Source organism: Acipenser ruthenus, chromosome 15, assembly GCF_902713425.1.
Source record: "Acipenser ruthenus chromosome 15, fAciRut3.2 maternal haplotype, whole genome shotgun sequence".
NCBI classification, from domain to species: Eukaryota; Metazoa; Chordata; class Actinopteri; order Acipenseriformes; family Acipenseridae; genus Acipenser; species Acipenser ruthenus.
The window spans coordinates 22218751-22240925 of record NC_081203.1 but is presented as its reverse complement, the minus strand read 5'-3'; the positions used below and the strand labels follow the sequence as shown (position 1 = coordinate 22240925).

The 22175-nt window shown below is 38.9% G+C and overlaps 1 protein-coding gene across 1 annotated transcript in view; it reads left to right on the top strand.

The window, feature by feature from the left end:
• The window catches only part of LOC131697628 (1-phosphatidylinositol 4,5-bisphosphate phosphodiesterase beta-2-like), a 38305-nt gene extending 19715 nt beyond the window's left edge, over window positions 1–18590 (top strand). Inside the window, exons 11-32 of the mRNA XM_058988001.1 lie at window positions 540–697; window positions 1211–1293; window positions 1785–1869; window positions 2094–2304; window positions 2621–2916; window positions 3756–3852; window positions 4439–4523; window positions 4903–5027; window positions 5619–5770; window positions 6106–6270; window positions 7087–7186; window positions 7771–7875; window positions 8237–8292; window positions 8638–8722; window positions 9278–10222; window positions 10898–11093; window positions 11341–11476; window positions 11840–11916; window positions 13438–13533; window positions 13873–13930; window positions 14177–14263; window positions 15465–18590. Of these exons, the coding sequence (XP_058843984.1) occupies window positions 540–697; window positions 1211–1293; window positions 1785–1869; window positions 2094–2304; window positions 2621–2916; window positions 3756–3852; window positions 4439–4523; window positions 4903–5027; window positions 5619–5770; window positions 6106–6270; window positions 7087–7186; window positions 7771–7875; window positions 8237–8292; window positions 8638–8722; window positions 9278–10222; window positions 10898–11093; window positions 11341–11476; window positions 11840–11916; window positions 13438–13533; window positions 13873–13930; window positions 14177–14263; window positions 15465–15635 (3569 nt within the window). The 3' untranslated portion in view covers window positions 15636–18590. The remainder of the gene's footprint in view (window positions 1–539; window positions 698–1210; window positions 1294–1784; window positions 1870–2093; window positions 2305–2620; window positions 2917–3755; window positions 3853–4438; window positions 4524–4902; window positions 5028–5618; window positions 5771–6105; window positions 6271–7086; window positions 7187–7770; window positions 7876–8236; window positions 8293–8637; window positions 8723–9277; window positions 10223–10897; window positions 11094–11340; window positions 11477–11839; window positions 11917–13437; window positions 13534–13872; window positions 13931–14176; window positions 14264–15464) is intronic.
• Window positions 18591–22175: the final 3585 nt, after the last annotated feature.

The window sequence follows — 22175 nt, the reverse complement described above, 5'->3', positions numbered from 1 at the left end:
AAGAAACTAGAAAATAAACTGTGACTGGGCAGGAGGTGAAAACAGGCACTGAAGCTAATAAACGGTAGGGGACACAAAACCCTTGGGATTATTATTATTTATTTCTTAGCAGACGCCCTTATCCAGGGCAACTTACAATTCTTAGAAGATAACACATTATTTTTACATACAATTACCCATTTATACAGTTGGGTTTTTATTGGAGCAATCTAGGTAAAGCACCTTGCTCAAGGGTACAGCAGCAATGTCCCCCACCTGGGATTGAACCCACGACCCTCCGGTCAAGAGTGCAGAGCCCTAACCACTCCTCCACACTGCTGCCTCATTGTGAACCTAGTCTATCAATCAGACTTCATGCATTTATAATCTACTGTAGCAGCAATTAAAATACAGGCTTCAATGTTTAAGGGTTATATGATACTAATACGAATGCCTTAGTGAAAAAAACAAATAACCTTGATAGCCTTTGATTTCTGTCCCACAGAGTTTATTTTGTTTTTTTTCACAAAGCTAACATCTAGTGTTTGATCCGTTTCCAGCGGGGCAGTTTTCGGGAATCTCTTCCCCAGAGATGTACCGACAGTGCCTCCTTGCAGGGTGCCGCTGCCTGGAGCTTGACTGCTGGAAGGGAAAGCCACCAGAGGATGAGCCAATCATCACTCACGGGTTCACCATGACAACGGAAATTCTGTTCAAGGTAGAGACAGTCTGTCCAAGCAGTCAAATGGAACAATTACCTCATCAATCATCGATTCGGAGAGATAAAGAAATAATTCATAAATATTGCTGGTACAGCAAACTAATACAATCCAGCAATTAAATGACAGGGATCTTTGAAGGTCATGGAGGTTTATTTACTTACTTTAATTCAAAATTATCAGCATAAAAACCATAATGACTTGTTTTTTGTGTGTGTTTCCATGACAGTTCCCCTAAATGGATACAGAAAATTTCCTTTTTTGGAGTACAGTACTCCAAAAATCTCTAGGCCTGAGTAAAGTGCTTTCTTCTTTGAGACAGCATGAAAAGCCGTTTCAGACATTGTTGTTTTTAACAGCTTCACACCATTATCTCTGCTGTACACTGAAACCATAATTGCTGGTTCAAAATGGCTTCCCTGCTCCGTTTCTGTTTTGGTAAAATATACCCTGAAGAATCTCCTGTTGCTCACTTTGTTGTATTTTTTATAATTTGTTCTTACTTCTGGCAGGATGTTATTGAGGCCATCGCAGAGTGTGCTTTCAAAACCTCTCAATACCCAGTGATCCTGTCTTTTGAGAACCATGTTGACTGGTGAGATTATTTAATTGAAGGTTGTTTTTTTTTTTTCAAATCAGGCATGAGGAACATACCATCTCTTGTGAATGTCAACACAAGTTTCTTGAGTTTTAAAATTTTAGACAAAGTAGAATCTCGCTGGTCTTAAGATAGCAGAAACCAAACTTCAGTATTACATTTACATTTATTTAATACATGTTCAAAACATTTACAGCTGTCTCTGTATTTTTTATTCACATGTTTATTATGGAATCTTTTACATGATAAAGTATGAGATGCATAAGACAAAGACTAGACATTTTTATTATAGTACAGATTTACAAACAATATTTTAAATAAATCAGCAATCTGAACTGGATCTGGTACCACTGGCTCAGAATACTGAGAGTCCACTATATGTATCATTTGGGAAACAGAAAATATATAGCCAACCCCAGTCTATACCAGTGATAGAATAACATACCATTGTATATTCTCTTTCTCTTGTATCTATTTTCTTTCATTAGTGCCAGTCAGCAAGAAAAGATGGCAGAGTACTGCAGGACAATATTTGGAGATGCCTTGCTCACAGATCCACTGGAAAACTATCCGGTGAGTAAAATGATTAGGCACTAATGGAATGCAGTCATGAGTTTTAGTCATGTGGTTTCCTTTCACAAGTCAATACTGTATGTTTCAAAGTTTCTTTTGTTTCACATTGTTAAAGCTCAGTTTTAAAGAATAATTATTTACCAATAAAAAACAGGCTCTCACAACAGATGACTTTTTCATTCTTGTTGTGTGTGTGTGTGTGTGTGTTTAATTGTATACGACAGCTGAAGCCAGGGCATCCCGTACCATCTCCTGCAGAACTAATGGGGAAAATCCTGATCAAGAACAAAAAAAATCAGCCTCAGAAGAATGCTCATGCCCATCCTCATGCCCATCCTCATGCCCATCCACACACCCATCCACACACCACCCACCCAGCACACCATGCCAGTACAGATGAACTCAACAGCAGCACAAACCCGCATCATGGCCATGGTATGTTTCACAGAAAAGATACTCAACCTGCATTTCCTTTTAAGGTTCTTGATTTTTTAAATAAAAAAGTGCTGCTTCCAGTCTGTGGATGTAGAAAAATGTATATATATATATATATATATAGTAGCAATCCCATTACATTGTGATGTCCCTTTATATCAAAAGTGGAAGAGTGTCCTGTATTTTGCAGGATGTATGGATTTGGAATCCTAATCAGTCAAAAGTCAAAGAGATTCTGATATAATGTAAGACAACAGGCTTGTCTAGTGGTGTGTTTTTTCTGTATATCCCTGTAACTGTTGCTTCTCTCTGTCAGAGGCAGCTCATCACGGTCATCACGGTCATCACAATCATCACGATCATCACGGTCATCACAATCATCATGGTCATCACAATCATCACGATCACCATGGTCATCACAATCATCATGGTCATCACAATCATCACGATCACCATGGTCATCACAATCATCACGATCATCACGGTCATCACAATCATCATGGTCATCACGATCATCACGATCACCATGATCATCACGATTATCACGATCACCATGATGACGACCACGACGACCATGACCATGATGAGGAAACGATGAAGAACTCCGATGAGGTGCTGTAGAGTGCAACACAAATCAACACACTCCTCAAACCTCTTTTCAATTGTGATTTTAATCTTTCAGATTCCAGTGCATACAATTGTACCTCATTGTCTTCTAATACATGGTGAACAATCATTTCCTTAGAAACTTTTACAGTGTTATTATACATGGTGGTGGCGCAAGACCTGTGTAGAATAAGATTGTCCATCTAGAATAAGGTTGATGATAAAATTGCTTACCACAGTTATTAAAAACAAACTCTACCACCAGTACATAAACACTACAAAACACAGTCAATACCAAAAAAAGCCAATAATGGCTTGCAGATTTAAAGTTTTATCAGCAGAAGACAGGGAGAAATTTGTGGAAGAGCAGAATGATGCAATTACTCAGCCACATACCCTCCTTGGGATGCTAGGCAGTATAGACTGATGGCCCTCAGGAAGCAGGCTCTTAAGTGACAAGGAAATCATCCAGCTCCACCATCAAACAAAGCCAAGCAAATGTTCTACGCCGATTCTTAGTAATATAGTTTTCCTGTGCCTCCTCGCCCCGCACAAAAAATGTGTACAATTAATTGTTAAAAATGATTTTACAATTTCTGTTTTCCAATGTTATTCCCAACATGTCTTCAGCTGTTAAAAAAACAAACACTGCTAGGTTTACAATTCTACTCAGCCTTATTATGCACGTTTCAGTGTACATTATTTTGTATAATACTTGTCTATCAGTGAATGCTACAGTGTAACAAAAAAAAAGAAACTTTAACCTTTTTTGTCAACATACTACAGTAGCTTTCAAAAGCAATCATGGATGCTAACGTTTTGAAGTGTTTACTTTTACCCATCAGGGTACAGCAGGCCAAGAAGTAAAAGCTGTCGAGGCAATGTCTTCTTTGGTGAACTACATCCAGCCAAACAAGTTTATTTCTTTTGAGAATGCGAAAAGTAAGTCTACTTGTTTCTTCCTGATGTTTTGCATGTTATTCTTGTAGGCTGTTGTTTATATTGTGCCTGCTGAGCTGTAACTGAGCTTGAAGATGTCAAGTTAGCAGATACATTTGTATTTGTCTCACAAGATTGTTAGTATCAAGTCATGGGAAATGTAAGCAAACTGGGTGTACAAGGTCCGAACTATGGAAGAATGTAGGAAACATACACCAAGGAACTATATATTAATACAAATCTGATTCTGGGACACAGAAGCTTTGTAGTTGTGAGTTATGATTAAAGGTGCTGATTTATGCTTAAATTGTTCATAAACTGTATTGATGCTTGGTTCCCAGTACAGCACTAATTTGCTGATGGCAGATGCACTCTAAAGCCAACAGGTCTTCAGAACCATGACACTTTAAACGGCAGCATAAGTTTCAAGCAGCCGAAGTCCAAAATGTATTTAAAACAATAATTGTCAGAAGTTATTTTCCCAGACTAACATCAGTGTAAAATGTATTCCATTACGGTAAATGTATGGGATATAAAACCATTCATTGAGCCTGCTAATCTTTTTTTCCAACTATTTCTTTAACCTCAGAAAAGAACCGCAGCTATGCAGTCACCTCTTTTGTGGAGACTAAAGGGGGAGATTTGGCTACCAAGTCTGCAGTGTGCTTCGTGAAGTATCCTTTTGAAATGCATTGTGCCGTTCCTGCCTACTAAATAGACTTTGCTGCCAAATGGTCTAGTTTTTAGTTTTTATGATGAAATAGATTTTGAGTATATATGAATGTGTATGCACCAGTTCACAAAAGTTCATCTCACATTTAGTCTATTCAACAGTCATTATAAACTTAACACTTAACATCCAGCAGATGTTTAAAAAAAATATATAAGTGTATCTCGTGCACACAAGATATATTAATTTGTGTGCACGATATATATTTTTTCCCCACGGTTTTTCCCGGGCTCCATACATTGTCAACCAAGATAACATGAAAATGTCATTTTAAAGAGCCTGTGATTGATGTTATAAAGTTTCTATACAAAGTAATGAATTAGTTATAACAAGAGGCAGATGAGTCGAATCTACCCCAAAGGGACCAGAATGGACTCCTCCAACTACAACCCTCAGCTGTTCTGGAATGCTGGATGCCAGATGGTGGCGCTCAACTATCAGACCATGGGTGATCAGTGCTTCTCATTCTCACTGGCTGTCTTTACATGGGAAATGCATGGCAAAAGTTGATGTAGTCACCTATTGCACATTTAAAATGTGCACTTTGTGTTTCTATTGTGACATAATGTCACTGACACTTGTTCGTGTAGAATCCTACAGTAGCTAGCACAGTATTTTAATGTTTACTTAAAGGCAGCACACTTGCACTCTATCAGATTTTTATTTAGGCGTATTTTATTCAAACACGCACATTATCTTAAGCACATCATACTCTAGCCGTCCCCGTTTTTAACTTATGTAGACATTTAGCATCATGTACAAAACAAACAAAATGACCAAGTGCAACTGCAGCCCCATGTCTGACAAATTATCCTATACTGATGGCTAGCTCCCTGTTTTCAAAACAAGTTCTGCATCGCTCGTCATTGCAACAGAACATAGAAATAGGCCACTAGAGGTCAGTGTAGCTAAAGAAATAAAGGCTCTCAATGTGATTTTAAAGCTTTTTGTCTTTTTATGGTTTTACACTATTATCAGAAGTATAACACCTTATATCTAGTAATACGATTTGAAATAACATGATTTCCTTCTTTACCAGATTTTCCAATGCAGCTGAATATGGCCATGTTCGAGTACAACGGCAGAACTGGCTGGCTCCTCAAACATGATTTTTTGCGTCGATCTGATAAGACATTTGACCCTTTTTCTGACAGAATCGACTTCATTGTGGCAAACACTGTCTCAATCAAGGCAAGTATCTCACCCCAGGTACATTTTCTCACATGTGGGACCAGGCGAAAAAATGATTTTTTTACAGTTTAACCGTCATTGCTCCGCATTAGAAAGCAGACTTTTTTTGTTTGTGTTGTTGTTGTTTATAAGTGCAGTGATATAACCCACTATTGTTCCCTGGAATCAGTTATGCTGCTATGTAACTGCATTATTAGGAGGTTATAATTAGCATCAGAAAGCTGTTGGGCTTACTCAGATCAAAGCAGACAGTGCTGTCTTCTGCCTGTCAGTGCTTAGGATTAATAGATCGCTTGTATTTCTAAATGCTCCATTTGTGCCCCACCCCCCACCAGATATATTCTGGCCAGTTCCTGTCTGACAAAAATGCGAAGACAGGAGTTGAGGTGGAGGTGATAGGTCTGCACGGTGACCCGAAACGCAAATACAAGACAAAGTGGTCTGCGGCACACAACTCCATCAACCCTGTGTGGAATGAAGAGCCCTTTGTGTTTGAGAAGGTGCGGGCTTCTCTTTTTTTATGCGTTTATTTATTGAGCCTGTTGCCATTTTAAGGTTCCCTTCGTGTCAGTTATTTATAAAGATTCTGCCGCCACAAAGTGAAATCCTTGTATCTCAGGAACCATTTGAGGTAGCGACTTCATATCTGCAGATACTGTAATCCCTGCATGCTGACTGTGTTGCTGGCAATGACACTGCCTGCCATATCGAGGTAATGTGACTAGTTCTATTTCTGCTGTAATAATAATAATAACTTTAATTTATTATAGCGCCTTTCATACCTAGGTGCCTCAAGGCGCTGTACAAAGCAAAACAATCAAACACAAATCAACATTACAAAACACAATCAGTAAAAAAAAAAGTATATAAATACATAATGTAAAATACAATAAAATAGGTAAATATAAAGATAAAATCGATCATCATAAAAGTACAGTATATTGTAATAAACAGTGCAGGCTGCAGTAGAGTCAAAGAGTTAAGAAAATACAGCGGAGAATAAGTGTGCCTTAAGGGTATTTTTAAATGTGGCTGCTGTTGTGGATTCTCTAATGAAAGTTGGTAATGAGTTCCAAAGAAAAGGAGCAACACAACTAAAACTACACCCTCCATATAGAGACTGTTCAAAAATACATCCTATTGACAGTGTCGCTACATTTTGTTTAAATAGTTTTTGTCCAGCCCCTGTATATTGAAATGTCTAATCTCAATAAATCATTCATTCATTATGTATACTGTTCTCCAGTAGATGTAGTCTTTTGTTCCCCATTTTTCCACATTCAATAACTGATCCGAACAATTGATTGTGTGAACAGATTCTGATGCCGGAGATGGCCTACTTGCGTATTTGTGTTCATGAAGAACATGGAAAGTTCATTGGACACAGAATAATCCCTGTCCATGCTCTGCGATCAGGTAATACTAACCTAATGGAAGTGACAATGAAATAAAGACCTGCTGCATGTGGCACTGATCCTATCCTATCTCAGCATGAGAAAAAAAAAGTGCTGCTTTGGCTGTGGTTGTGCTCTATTGTAAGATTTTATATTAGAAAAAAAAACAAAACATGGCACCTTTTAATGGCAGAGATACTTTCTCCTTACATTACCAGCTGTAGTCTGCATTATTGTGTTTAGTGCAACTATTCTGATTTGCATGCATCTTTAGTTTAATGAAATCCAGCTCCTAAGCAGGTCAAGGTTATGATGCGGCAGTTATGCCTGAGTTCCATGAAATCGTCTGGGCTTTTTTTTTCTTTTGTTTTAGGTCTAAAACCCACCATAAATGTGACAAACAAGCACTAGTGTGGAGTATTCTGTCACTTGGTAGCTCGCCATTGCTACCTTGTCACACTTCCAATGGCCTGTAAGCTAGGCAACATTTGTAGGGAGGAAACCACTGCCCTGCCTCTACCAGCAAAGATCACAGGGACCTTATTTGACAGTTGCCTAGTTTACCTAAATGAAAACTGTCTTTCCAATTCGATTTCTCTATTTCAGGATTCCACCACATATGCCTGCGAAGTGAGAGTAACATGCCACTGGACCTGCCAGCTCTGTTTGTCTACATCGAGGTGAAGGATTACATTCCTGCCTCTTTTGCAGGTAACTGATCTAACCTAAATAGATTCAAACTGTACAGCTTGCATGCAGGCCATAATGTGGGCAAATGCGATTTTGTTCATACACTGTTTCTGAAAGAAATGTCAATATTTTAATATATTTTGTTGTAAAATTCAAGTTTGAATAACTTTGCTATTTTTACAATGGATAACAGTTTAAACTCCCAATCTGCACACTGGTCCCCTTATCAGTCTACTGAAAAACATATTTTTAGTGTTTATTTAAGAAGAAGGGCTAAGTTTGAGAATATTTTGAGTACTTTCACACAAATGTTTACCTATTAACCATGTATGACGTCCTATGCAATATGTCTTTTATAAATGCTAGGCATACATATTTTTAGATTTCACAGACCTCCTATCAAATCCCACTAAAGAAGATAAGAAAGTAGTTAAACCGGTAAGTGTGTGTTTTTGAAAGTTCTGTTACAAGCACATTACAGTATGTCCCTGCAGTTCAAGAAAAGCAAGCTAGTTTATGGATGTAGAGGTTATTTCTTAGTTTACTTTAAATGTTTCAGAGCTGTTAAATCAAACAAACAAACAAACAAAAAAATTAAAAACCAAACAACTGATCCAAGTGGGACTATTCCTTAGTTCATAATGGCTGCAGCATTTGATTACTGCAATAACAGCATCATGCACCTTAAATATTTATAAATTAAAAATATTTTATATTATTCCAAATCTGCCTTAACTGGTATACAGTAAAGGACACTCAGGTAACTATCCTTTTTTTTACCAGGCTCCTGTTCAGAAGCCACCTGCTGAGACCTCAAACAGCAATCCTCCAGAGACACCAAGTACTCCAGGAAATAAACTGGACACAGGTCAGTTAAAGACCTCATATTAGTTGTCCATCAATTCTTTTTTCTGTATGTTGCTTCTATTCAATAGGTAGCAGTGGGGGGCTATTGGTTTAGAGGGTATGTAACAACAGATACCACCAGTGCAATCCTTCAGAAATATGTTTCACATTATCTTATCCAATCAGCAGTTGGTACAAAGGGGGATGTTCGCATATATTCTGTCTGTATTAGACATTGCCCTGGGAATTACAGTGGTTACAAAGCAGAAGAGAATCACAAGCACAGAAATAATTTAACAATAAACAAAAGACAGCAAAGCCATAAGCATTGGATTATCATTTTCTAGTCAAAACAATAAATGTCGTTTTCATTAAAACAATATCAATTAGGTAAAAATCAGCTTTCTTTTAAAATGTATCCCAAATAATCACCATCTCTACCTGCACTGTATGAACATACTGTCATATTTTTTTGTACATACTTTCCATTGCTGATAAAACTAAATTCTTTGTTTTGTATCCCATGCTGCTGTGTGACTCCAGAATAAATGATGCTATTTTGTTTGGATGATTTTAGCTGTCCCTGACCCGCCAGCTGATTCCTCTGCTGCTCCTGATGTTGCTGCTGCCCCCACTCCCACTCCGATCCCAGCCCCTCGTGCAGCCCCTCATGCAGCCGCCCCTGCAGCCCCCCCTGATGCCACCACTGCAGCCCCCCCTGAAGCCACCACTGCAGCCCCCCCTGAAGCCACCACTGCAGCCCTCCCTGAAGCCACCACTGCAGCCCCCCCTGAAGCCACCACTGCAGCCCCCCCTGAGGACACCACTGCAGCCCCCCCTGAAGCCACCACTGCAGCCCCCCCTGAAGCCACCACTGCAGCCCCCCCTGAAGCCACCACTGCAGCCCCCCCTGAAGCCACCACTGCAGCCCCCCCTGAAGCCACCCCTGCAGCCACCCCTGAAGCCACCACTGCAGCCCCCGCTGAAGCCACCACTGCAGCCCCCCCTGAAGCCACCACTGCAGCCCCCCCTGAAGCCACCACTGCAGCCCCCCCTGAAGCCACCACTGCAGCCCCCCCTGAAGCCACCACTGCAGCCCCCCCTGAAGCCACCCCTGCAGCCCCCCCTGAAGCCACCACTGCAGCCACCCCTGAAGTGGCCACTGCAGCCCCCCCTGAAGCCACCCCTGCAGCCCCCCCTGAAGCCACCACTGCAGCCCCCCCTGAAGCCACCCCTGCAGCCACCCCTGAAGCCACCACTGCAGCCCCCCCTGAAGCCACCACTGCAGCCCCCCCTGAAGCCATCACTGCAGCCCCCCCTGAAGCCACCCCTGCAGCCCCCCCTGAAGCCACCCCTGCAGCCACCCCTGAAGCCACCACTGCAGCCCCACCTGAAGCCACCACTGCAGTCCCCCCTGAAGCCACCACTGCAGCCACCACTGCAGAAACCCCTGCAGCCACCCCTGCAGAAACCCCTGCAGCCACCCCTGCAGCTCCCCAAGAGCCTGCTAAACCTTCTCCAGGTATTTCATACCCACAGCTGTAAACCACTCGCACTGTAGCCTTAACGCAAAGTCAATTCTGGCTGATACATGCATATTAGATTTAAATTGCAAATTACTCAGGGGGTAGTGAGGTGGGTTATACTTTTCCAATAAGTTTTAGAAAATGTTAGAATCCCATACAACTAAGATTACAAAATAATCTTTTTACTACTTATCTGTTATAACCAGAATAACCAGAATCATATATCTGGGGTGGGTGCTGTAATGATGTATTAACTTATTCCTAGCTGTGGTATCAAGTAGCTGTTGACAAACTGCAAGAGACATTTCCTCGAGAATTAGATTTTATTAATGGAGACATGCAATTTTATCCAGTTTTTGTCAGCCCTAGAGGAAATGCTCTCACATTGCAGATCAAATTGATTCTAGCTATGTTATTGGAATCTTTAAATTCCTTGAATATAACCTTAAAACCCACTCCATGTCATTTATTAGTATTTGGTTTTAAATACTCAACACTATCGATAAAATGGGTTACCTGAAATTACTATTTTTTTTTTATCTGTACTTCTTAGGAATCCCACCTAAACGGTAGATCATTTTAGCCAGAATAGACAATAGTACTGGTCTCACTGGAGGCTTCTTGAATGGGTTCTTGTGCATGTAGTCAGTCAACTTGTCTTCTTTTCATAGAGCCAACTACAGCAACCATTGAGGAGCTAAAACAGCACAAAAACTTTGTGAAAATCTCACAAAAACACGAGAAGCAGATAAAAGACCTGGAGAAGAAGTATCAGAAAAAAAGGGATGCCCTGGTTAAGAAATACAACAAAATGTTTGCAGCTCTTCAGAGCCAGCTCAAAAAGAAAGCAGGTTCTTTGAAGAAAGGGTAACCTGCTATCAATATTGCCATCCTGAAGATGACATTTATAAGAAATGAAAACATTCACTCAGAGGAAGTATTTGCCCTGCATGTTTTTTTTTTACCAATAGCCTGCCTGCATGTTTCTTTGTCAAACTTAACCTTCCCATCTTAAGCTGTGCTAATGACATGCTCTAGGATTGGTTGGCAATGCTTCAGTCATTTCCTGTTGCCTCAGAATGGTTTGACAGCTAGTCTCTGATTTTTTTGGCAGTGACACCCCAGACTCTGCCCCTGCCCCAGACCCCAAGGTGGCAGAGGTGAAGGAGAAACTCAAGACTGAGCTGACACAGCTGCGGGAGGAACAGTACGATCTCATCAAGAAAAAGAAAGAAGAGCACAGTGCAGAGGTGCCTAACTTTTAGGGGAATAAACAATCACAAAAAACAATCACAAAAAAAGCCACATTTAGCCACATTTAGTTGAAGGATAATTATAAACCACATGGATCCTGTTTTAGGCAGAATCAGAGTACAGAGACTAAACCTAGTGGTAAAACTGGTTAAACGTAGAAACTTTGTTTCACACATCCCAATGCAATCCGGTACAAAATAAATGAATCTATACATTTCTAGTAGCACATTTAAAGTAGCTAAAGGATATTACCTTGGGTCATGAAGCATAACTGTAATTGTTGTTGATTTTCTAACCACATCTATTACTGTACATTCTCTACATTATTTTAAAAGTGTGTCCTTTCTTTATTGTGACAGCAATCTGTGAAGCTGCTGGAAACAGCGAAAGAAAAACATGCAAGTGAGCTGAAAGCACTGAAGGAATCAGTTGACAGGTCAGGAATTTGTATCACTCATTTATTGTAGTACTACTGTGGATGGTAATAATGAATGAGGGAATAAGCTCTCAATCAAAAACTAGTGAACTAAGGAATTGGGAAAGACACACTTGAGGCTTCTTGTTACTAAAAGTACACTCGCTTCACATGAGCTAATTAGCAACATTCTGCCAGCTGCTTTCAGGGCACAGTATTCCCTATGAAGGGCAACTTGACCTTCAGCATAACTAAATCATGCTTGCAAAAATAAAATGGCAAATGATTCATCTGTGGCCCTATCTGAGTGATTTGATTGAGTCTGTTGAGAAAATATTTAGTTTTTCAAATATTCTACCTCACACTCCTTGTAACCCATATCTGACCCATATCTATTCACCATCAGAGTTCAGTTTAGTTGTGACTGCAGACCAGAAGACACATATTTATGTATCTATCAATATATTTGGATCAATCTTTATTATTAACAACCTGGGTCCCCAACTAAGCTAGGTCAGCTAAACTGCATTGGGTCTGCTATCTGTTGAGAAGTGGAATCAGTCTGTGATCTGTTCAATGTTCTTAGTGAGTCCTCGTCGGACAGGCTACCACTGTACACATATTAGAGCAGGCACATTCACATACATGTGAATTACACTCCATTCTGAAGCAAACAAGCGCAATATGATAGTTACAAAATATAACCTATTACCATTATCCACAAAATACATGTATTCTGCATGTTCAAGATGGAACCACCAGATGCCAGTGTTGCTTAGGATGATGTAAGACTAAAGGCTCAATCTTTTTTGTTTTTTAACCTACTACTTTTACCTGTGATGATTGGTGAGCCCGCCAGCATTTCCTGAAAATCGATTGGATTAAATGAACAGGATTTTAAAGTTGCAGTGGCCCACAATCAAACATCTACACAGGCTTGTCTCAAGTAAATGGACACCCCATCTTATTTACATACAGCAACATGTGATTCCTTGGTGACCATCTATGACATTTCTCAGCTGTTTAGAGTTCAATGAACTGGACTTTATTAGAAAGGTGCCCACCCAGATTGTTTACATTCTCCAATGGCAGAGCTTCCCCTCTGAAACCTTCTCCCCCGATTTGACACACGACACGGTCTTCTAGCTGTGATGTCACATATGTATATTGTGTTACAGCTATCCCCTATGTGGCATTAGTATTGAATAACAATACAGCAAAATGAAATAGTAATAGGATGTATGTGCATCCTGATTTTTGAAGGGGTTTTTTCATCTTCTGTAACTAAATGTTAATTAGAAATTCCCTCGCTTCGACATGGTTCAACATTAGTTTCAACCACAGGTACATCCCCTATTAGAAATGTCTAAAATTAATATCTGCATACTATAATTCTGGAATGTATATGGTAAATTATTTTCATTAATTTGTTGTTACCTGGTACAAATAGGCTCCCAATAAATTATACGTGTCACATTATTGTATTTTATGCTTGTTACATATGTCTTTACCTTTGGAAAACATACTTTCATTTCTCTGCAGTGAAACTAAAACCAGGAAGAAGCAGCTTGAAGTGAAGCGAAATGAGAAGATAAGTGAAATGGTGAAGGCTGGTTCTGATAAAGCCACTCTGGAGAGGTGCAGAAACATTCATTCATTCATTCATTTTCTATTGCAGCTGAACACATGGTGTGGCCTTGCACTGGCATAAGAAATGGGGGCCAAGACAGCTATGTGATGCCTCTCACAACACAAACACACACATAGGTTACCGATGTTGCTGCTTTTCCTTGCCAATAGCAGTTGTTTTTATGCTTGTCTAATACTTCATACTTACAGAATACAGAAACAAGCCCCACGTTCTTCTCAAGTAAGATAATTGGGTATATTAGCTTGCCCTTCACACACGTTTGTAGAGAAGCATTTTTACTGGAAACACCTTTAAAACCGGAAATCTTCACGTTATTTGTATTGCAGGATAAAAAAGGAGCTCAACACCACCTTTATCCAGGAAGTTGTTCAGATGACAACCGCAGTAAGTAGTGTCTAGTTGATTCTTTCACTTCCTTCTGAGAAAATGTTGGGTGTTATTCTGCTATTTCTGGAGGCACATACGTGCTGTTTTCAAACTCTATATCATTCTGCTGAAAAAGAAGTTAAGTAGCCATCATCAGTCACTGTCTGCCACTCTATGGAAGTCCTGTGTTGTCTCTGGTCCTGCTTTAGGTAGATATAGCTAAGATAGATTTAAAGCTGCTGTTATGCTTTTTTTTTTTTTTAGGTTAGAGAACATATTGTTGACCAGCAGGAAAAACTGGAGAAGAAACAAGCTGCCACTCTGGATGAGATCAAAGAGAAAACGGACAAGGTAAACATAGTCATCAGAGACCAACCAATTACTCAAGTGTCTTTGGAAATTGAGGTGTTTAACCTTTGTAGGACCACCCAGCATGGTAGTAGGCACAGGAAAATAACTTCACTCAACACAGCAGACCAGTAGTAAATATTTCAGCAATATGGTCATTTCATCAGTATGCACCACAAAGTAGTGAAACCCAATGGTCTATTGTGTGTGTGTGTGTTTTTTTTTTTAACGAATTATTTTTATTAATTTTCCAATTTTCTCCCAATTTTGGAATGTCCAATTATTATTCAACCTGGCTCACCGCTGCAACCCCCGAACTAACTCTGGAGAGACGAAGGCGAGCACTCGCGTCCTCCGAGTGCCATCAGTCGTCTACTTTTTTTCACTCTGCAAACCCGCCGTGCAGCCATATCCAGAACTTACAGCATTGTAGGACCATGCAGTTCTGAATTGCATACAGGCCAGCCTGCAGGCGCCCGGCCAGCCACAGGGGTCGCTAGTGTGCGGTGAGGCAAGGACTCCCCAGCTGACCTAATCCCTACCCGGGCAGCGTTAAACTTCAAAGATTTGCCATGCAGTATAGGCAATGTGTCCAGTAGAGTTTGCAATGTGAACTTTAAAATTTAATGAACTTTAAATTTAATGAGAACCAACAACAGCTGGGTCTGAGCAGGATCTCCTGGTGAACAGGACGACTTTGTGTCATGTGATGCTGTGTAGTTATGGATTCTGTGGCTGTATGTGGCCAGACAAAATGGGATAAGAAAAAACACAATCCCATAAGGATCAATCCTGTTGTGCAGTTGTTAAGATGCTTGCTTGGCAATGGCAAGGTTTCATGCTCAGACTGTGGTACACTAATTCACATGCATTACCCCTAAACACTAGGCCAACTCCCCTCCTAGAAGTCCATTTCCATTTTTGCGCCATGCTCAACCAGACCTCTTCCATGATATTACTGCAAAATATCAGTCACAGAGAACAAAGGTCCTCCTTTTTCTTTTCTTTTTTCTAAGCAGATGTTGAGTTTCTATGGACTTGTGTATTCATCTCTACTGCTGTTGTGAGGCTAAAATTTAGGGCTTGCTTATTTATAATGTCCTTGATTTTGTTTGCTTTACATTTAATGTTGTTCCGTAAAGTTAACTCATAAAGTTGAATACACAGTTAAGCTTAATTCTCTGTTCTGGCATTCTGTTAACAGCATAAGCAGGATGTGAACACAGAGTTTGATGAGAAGATGAAAGCTCTCCCTAAGGACGTGGAAGAGGGTGTGAACAGCGCTGTCCGCCCGTACTTCCCAGATGAAGTTGAGAAACCCAAGGAGAATGGATCACAGGTTGAAGGTCTATCTAATGAGGTGTATACAGGATAGATGCATTGGGATGCCATGTCCCCATTAGTCATAAGTTTGTTTTAATTACCGGTATGTTTGCATTTATTTATTTGTTTATTTTTAATAGAAATCAAGTTCATAAGCTACGGTACAACATTTTTGGATAGTTTCTGGGTTAGCAAGCTCACCGTTTATAAGAGCCGCTTGTATTCACTGGGAATTTGAATTTGAATGGTGAGTTCTGAGGCCAAAACTGGCTTCTCATAACCTCAACTAAGCTATCCAGAGGGGCTATGTTTACAAGTTGTTTTGAGAAATTACAGCAGTCTTTTTAAATCAAGCAAAGTTAATTGTTTTAAAAATCATGGGGTCAGGGCTTTTAAATGAACAGAACTATGAACTATAAACCTATATTTTTAAGCTTCTCTTTACTGATGGGCACAACGAATACCATCCTAATCAAGGAGCGTTACCTGCTGGATAATTAATAGAGACAACAGTTAAATGTCCCCAGCCAAAGGCAAGTGAAATGATCTAGTAGGTAATGTAAGTTACAGTGAGAGTTTACATTTTATAAAGGCCAGTGAGCTTCCAAGGTTGTAGGATACGGACTGTTCTACCTAACTGAAATAGACAATCTAGGTGGTCTCCAATACAGAACACTAGACAACACGTTTAATACTGTAAGAAGTACCAAAGTAACATTTATCATCAAACCCAGTCTATAGTAACCAAAGTAAAACAACCTCAATACCATTGCACTGCAAGACAAACAAATGATATGCACTCATTTTTGGCACTTGCAGAATAGTTAACTAGTGAAATTGTATAAACTGGTGAATAACAAAATAACTACTTCCTTTTCACAAATCTGTATGCTGCCAATAACTGGTCTAAAAACAGCACTGAACCATTAAATTACATTTTTGCCACTTTTCAATTTTCAACTCTTCGGTGTAGCCATTCTCCTATTAAATTGTTGTGCCTGCGTGCTGTAATTAATCACATTATCTGTGGAAGAAGGAAATGGTCTGAAGTAAGAGTTGAGAAAATTGGACATCTACATATCTGTAATTGTTTACTATGTAGAAGACATTATTAGAATTGTGTTTTGTTTTAGATATCAGGTTTTAATGATTTTCTTTTTAAACCTGTTACAAATATGCACTGACCCACTTCTATAACTTGAGCAATACACTGATTAGTTGCTTTTTGTTATAATTTCATACAATTGTTTATTATAAATCTACTTTTGAGTACAATATATTCAGTAAAGACAAATGTGTTTTTCTTCTAATGCACACAATTGAACTGACAAAGCATGCACTACGTGTGGGAAAAAAAATATATAGTTGCAACAACTAGAAGTTCCGGTATCTCTTGCTACATCTTATAACTCGACGTCGCTTTCACCTTGTCCTTATTTGTGGGGACCACCCCCCCCCCCCCGTTCTAAATTTTGACGGGACTATATAACTGATAAGCCAATCAAAAGTTGTGTATTTAAATAATGAAAATGGCCTATATAAATGACTTGTAATGTTTCTTTGGGACTGTGATTAGAAGGAGATGAAGTTGTGGAGGTCAGATCAACCCCAGCAGATGGGAAGGTGCAGCACACAGAATCTAAAAATATTTTAAGTGACTCCGGTGAATGGATGAAGAGTTACATAGAAAAACTAGGACAGCTTCAAGTTCTGTTGATGCACTATTAGGATTAAGAGGTATATAATTTCTCAATTATATGCATTTTTCTGCTGTGATCATACTTTTACCGAAACTCATGAAAAATGGTTTCTTCTCCCTTTTCATTGACAGTTTTTAACAAATCCACATTTTAGAGTCCTATTGAATGTTAATCAGAATATCAAAGGTTATGGTTACATACATTTTGTTAACATAATGGTACGTTTTAAATCCTATTTTAGACTCATTTTCAGCTAACATGTTTTAAAAGAGGGTTCCTAAAGGATTCTGTAGTTTAAATACTCATATGGTGGTGACTTTTTTAAACATTTAAACGTACACATAAAATATAGATTCATAACAAATATTATAGACCTTTTTAAATAGGGGTAATTTCTCTTACTAAAGCACTGACTGAAGCTGTTTCAGGACACATGTACTCAAATGTGCCAGGCTTTATAACTAAATGCTTAGCACCTGTCCTTAGAATAATAGTTTTCTTTCACAACCTTCCATCTATATATCATTTCAAATGTATGCACACTAAAGCTGCTAGGAAAAAGAGGAAAAAGGATAGTACAGAAAGATGAGATCCACACTGCCTAGAAAACTTCCTGTTACCATCCCGCATACCGTATAAACCCATTGTAATGATGGGTCCTGCACTGACCAATCAAGGTGACATCCATCACACAACTTGTGTACTGTCTGCCTGGCATTCCCAGCACTTACAATTACTCACAGAGCTCAGGAGGCTGATCTACAAGAGCTTGCAACTAACGCATACTCTCCATGGCTTTTGAGCCTGACTCTTACACTGTGTCTGAAATGGTAGAATCATTTTGAAAATGCACTTTCTTGTGTAGCCCTCGTTTGTATCTTAAACTGTGGGGTATTTCTTTGAATGTAGAACCTACATGTACTGGCAGGGAGCTATAAGGGCAGTTCCTTACAACAGCCCATCATCTGTAACTCCTCAAGCAAGTAAAGAATGTGTCAAGATTGTAACAATGTCGATTGTGTTTTTATCTCAAGTAATTGATATATAAAGCTTGCTTCTGTTGTTCTCCAGGATAAACATGTTTATAAGGTTATGTTGCAGTGTATAATGATTTATTTTGTATTTTAACTCCATATTGTAATGTTATGCTTTTGTAAATAGACGTGTATTGATCATGACAGTAAACATGATTACTGTATTTGTTTATAAAAATGGTAATGGTATCAGTTATCTTTCTAAAGTAATTTAAAATAAACTATTTATTGCCTATGGATATGTATGAATAATAATTACACAAAAAATACAATAAAAACATACATATATACACAACACCGCTTTGTGGAATGATTTGTATACAGTTTTACTGGGTGATACAGGAGGTCATGTGATTTGCCCAAGGTCACACAATGATCCCCTGGCTCATAGGGTAGTGAAACACAAAACAATGCTGAAGATTGTTCTGTCGAAGTTACTCAAATTATGGGTTGAACTTTCATCATACTGCTAGATAATCATCACTTGTGTACTAGTATAGTTGAAAAAAGATCCCAGAGAAGGTTGAAAGTTGTCTTGTACATTATGCTTCACTGCGTACACTTTACCATAGATCTTATTTGAATTATGATTATACTATGGAATAAAAAAAAGTGAAATCCATTTGATGTCAATTAAAGACTTATCATCACTGTATTTGCAATATCATACGGTCAAAAGAGGAGAACTTCCAAGCGGATAAAGTAAGCAGTAATCCTTTTTAAATGCCCTCACCCCCATAAGCTAGAAGTAATATCCCCTCCACACCAAGCAAAATCAAGGAAGAAGAGCTTCTTTCCCCCGTCAGATGAGTATCAGGTTTGTTGATTGTGCCGATCTTCACTGAGGATTCCAGAGGGAGTTTCTCTGACTCCAGCACTCCCGCGGGTTTAGGAGGCAAAAGCTGCAGGGACTGTTTATCCTCATCGTGTTACAGTGGATCCTACTGGCCAGGCACCTGGTGAGTGCAAGTGGACACTTGCAGGGCTGGCCTTTGTCCTCCAGAGACTGGTAGCTCACTGACATCCGCTCTCGAGCTCATAACAGTTCTAACAAACAAGAGTTCGCATATCCACAGGGGAACATTAATGAAGGTGGAAATGTAATTAACGTTAAGAGAAATAACTGCTTACTCACTTATTTCTACTGTATGTCCTTAGGATGTGTTGGTTAGATGAATGTCAGATATCTTTTACAAAAATTATAAATCTTAAACAAAATAGTTACAAGGTACTATATGTTGAATACAATACATATCCCCACCAAACACCACACCTGATAAACTCCCACACTGACCCATATGTGAGAAATGACTTAAAACCACTGAACTTTTAAAACATCTGTTAATATACAATTTCTAATGAGAAGTCAATCTCAGAAACATGAAGAAAAGCAATTGAAATCCTAGGTTATCCATAGCCTAGTCAATCCGAAAGCAATTCGCTCTAAAAAAAAAAAAAAAAAAAAGGACTGCTGAATATATTGTAGTAGAGGATGGGTTGTTTCTCAGTTCGGTTAAACTATGGGTAAATAAAATAAGGAAAAAGTACAGTAAACCCTACAGTACTCAGTTTATTTAAACAGGATGATTTTCATTTATAAATCATGCACAGTACAGTACCACTTCTATGTGTTACACATAACCCTTTGCTTTCCATTGTCACTGCAACGGACCATGTAATGCAAACAACAGATTCTCACCCAAATATTCTTTTTTAAATTTTCATTTAAAAATATTATGATATGTTGTACCACTTGGTTAAAGAAAGCTCTCAATTTGCAAGTTTATTTCATGGTCTGCAGAGTCAAAGAATACTACTGGCTTCAAAGCATTTGTCAACATGGGAAGAAAAGGCGGCATTGAAGGGGTGGAGAGAATTTAGTTCTCTATGTAGAAGAACCAGGAATTGAAAAAATAGACTAATAGGCATGCAAACCGTGAGCTTTCTTAAAACTAGTATGTTTGCTATTACTGTACTTGTGGTTCTTTCTTCAAAACTACACATGTTAGACCAGAGCGAATGGAAGTGCCCCACAGTTAAGGCTTTTCATTTCAATTGCTATAACCCCTTTCATTACTTGTATAATTATGCATATACTCAAGCGCAATGGGATTCATCTGGGACATGGTTACAACCCACAGGCAGCATTGCAGTAAACTGCTTATCCAACACAGCACCCAGCCGCATTGATTACAGTGTGTGCTGTGTTATTCAAAGTGCTTAGAATGACACAGACTGCAGTTCCACCCAATTAGTAGGAGTAGAAGACTCACGACTACTATGTCAATTAGTGTGATAAAGGAATTGCAGCTGAACTCTAAGACTGGTTATATCCTGGTCCAGTCAATTTGTGTCACTTAAAACAACATCCTAATTCCACTGTTGGGCGGATTTTGTAATTTTGTCAACCCACTTTAAGTTACTGTAGACCACCTGTGGTTTAATTACCACTTAGATACAGTATCTTGTCAGTAAATACCAATTTGCTTTACATGGCCATTTTCTGAGAAAATCACAACTTTTATATTACAAACTTCTTGACAACTATTAACTTACAATGATACATGAAGATGCACATGTACTCAGAACAACAAGAGACAACATAACCCATACTTTAACAGTCATATGTAAGATTATCTGTGGCTATAAAATGCGCCAATGTGTGCGGTGGTCTCAGCTTGTCCCTCTGTGCCAGTTGGCAATAGTCCCAAAGCCATTACACAAAAGAGGACATGGATTTGATGGGCATGGAGACTGAGCTGTTCCCTCTACCACTGACAGACTGGTCTCTCATCCATTGTCTACTTGACAAATAATGTGTGTGTTCTAAAACTATGTGGCAATGAATGGTATATTTTGTACAGGACAACACTGGAAATAGAAATTAACTGAAAAATAAAATCATAGAAAATAACTGCTTACCAACTGTAAGAAAAAAAAACAGTAAGGAGTGAATTGTTTATTAAGGAATGTTGATGACATCCTATTTAATTGAGAAAATTATAGAATACAACTGTGTACCAAGTATTAAGACAATAAATCAAAGTGTTCTCCCTCTATACCCCAGAAACTTTAAAAAGTCACATGGCCTCAATGTGACAGCCATATTAAGTCAGGGGTCAATGTCAGGGTAACCAACAAATTTAGCAAACAGTGTTTATGTAACCCTGCAAACATAAAAGCCACTTCCTTAAGTTCTCTGAGATATGAGGCTTTGGCAGTGTGCCGCCAGCCACTTTATAAAATTACTGCCACAAAAGGGTTCATTTTTCTTGTATGAGACCCACGATCGAATAGACTTGAAGAATCATAGAATTCAACTGTGTACCGAGTCCGAAGCCAGCATCTCAAAGTGTTAGGTCTTTATCATCCGGAAACCAAAAAGTGACATGACCACAATATGTCAGCCATCTTACAGTAGGTCACAGTGAGGGGTGCCGTTAGATTTTCAAAAAACTGTAAATATGAAGATGGCTTCTGTAATGGTTAATGAGATATTAGTAATTGGAATAGGGTAGCAGGAGCAGTAGAGGAATGACATATAGGCTCCCCTCATAGGGATGCATCACTTTGTTTTTCCATTTGCAATGGGAAGTCTGATCCCAAGCCAACAGTGGTAGTGAATATCTTTCTACCAAGTTTTATCACAACATGGAAGACTACGTGACGTACTGTATGTACATGCAAATGTCTCCACTAGATCCCTGAGGGAAATAACATTGATAAGTTCAATTTTTATATAATGATTAGTCTGGCTTTTTTTCTATTGTTTCCTTTCCTATATATATATATATATATATATATATATATATATATATATATATATATATATATATATATATATATATATTAATAAAA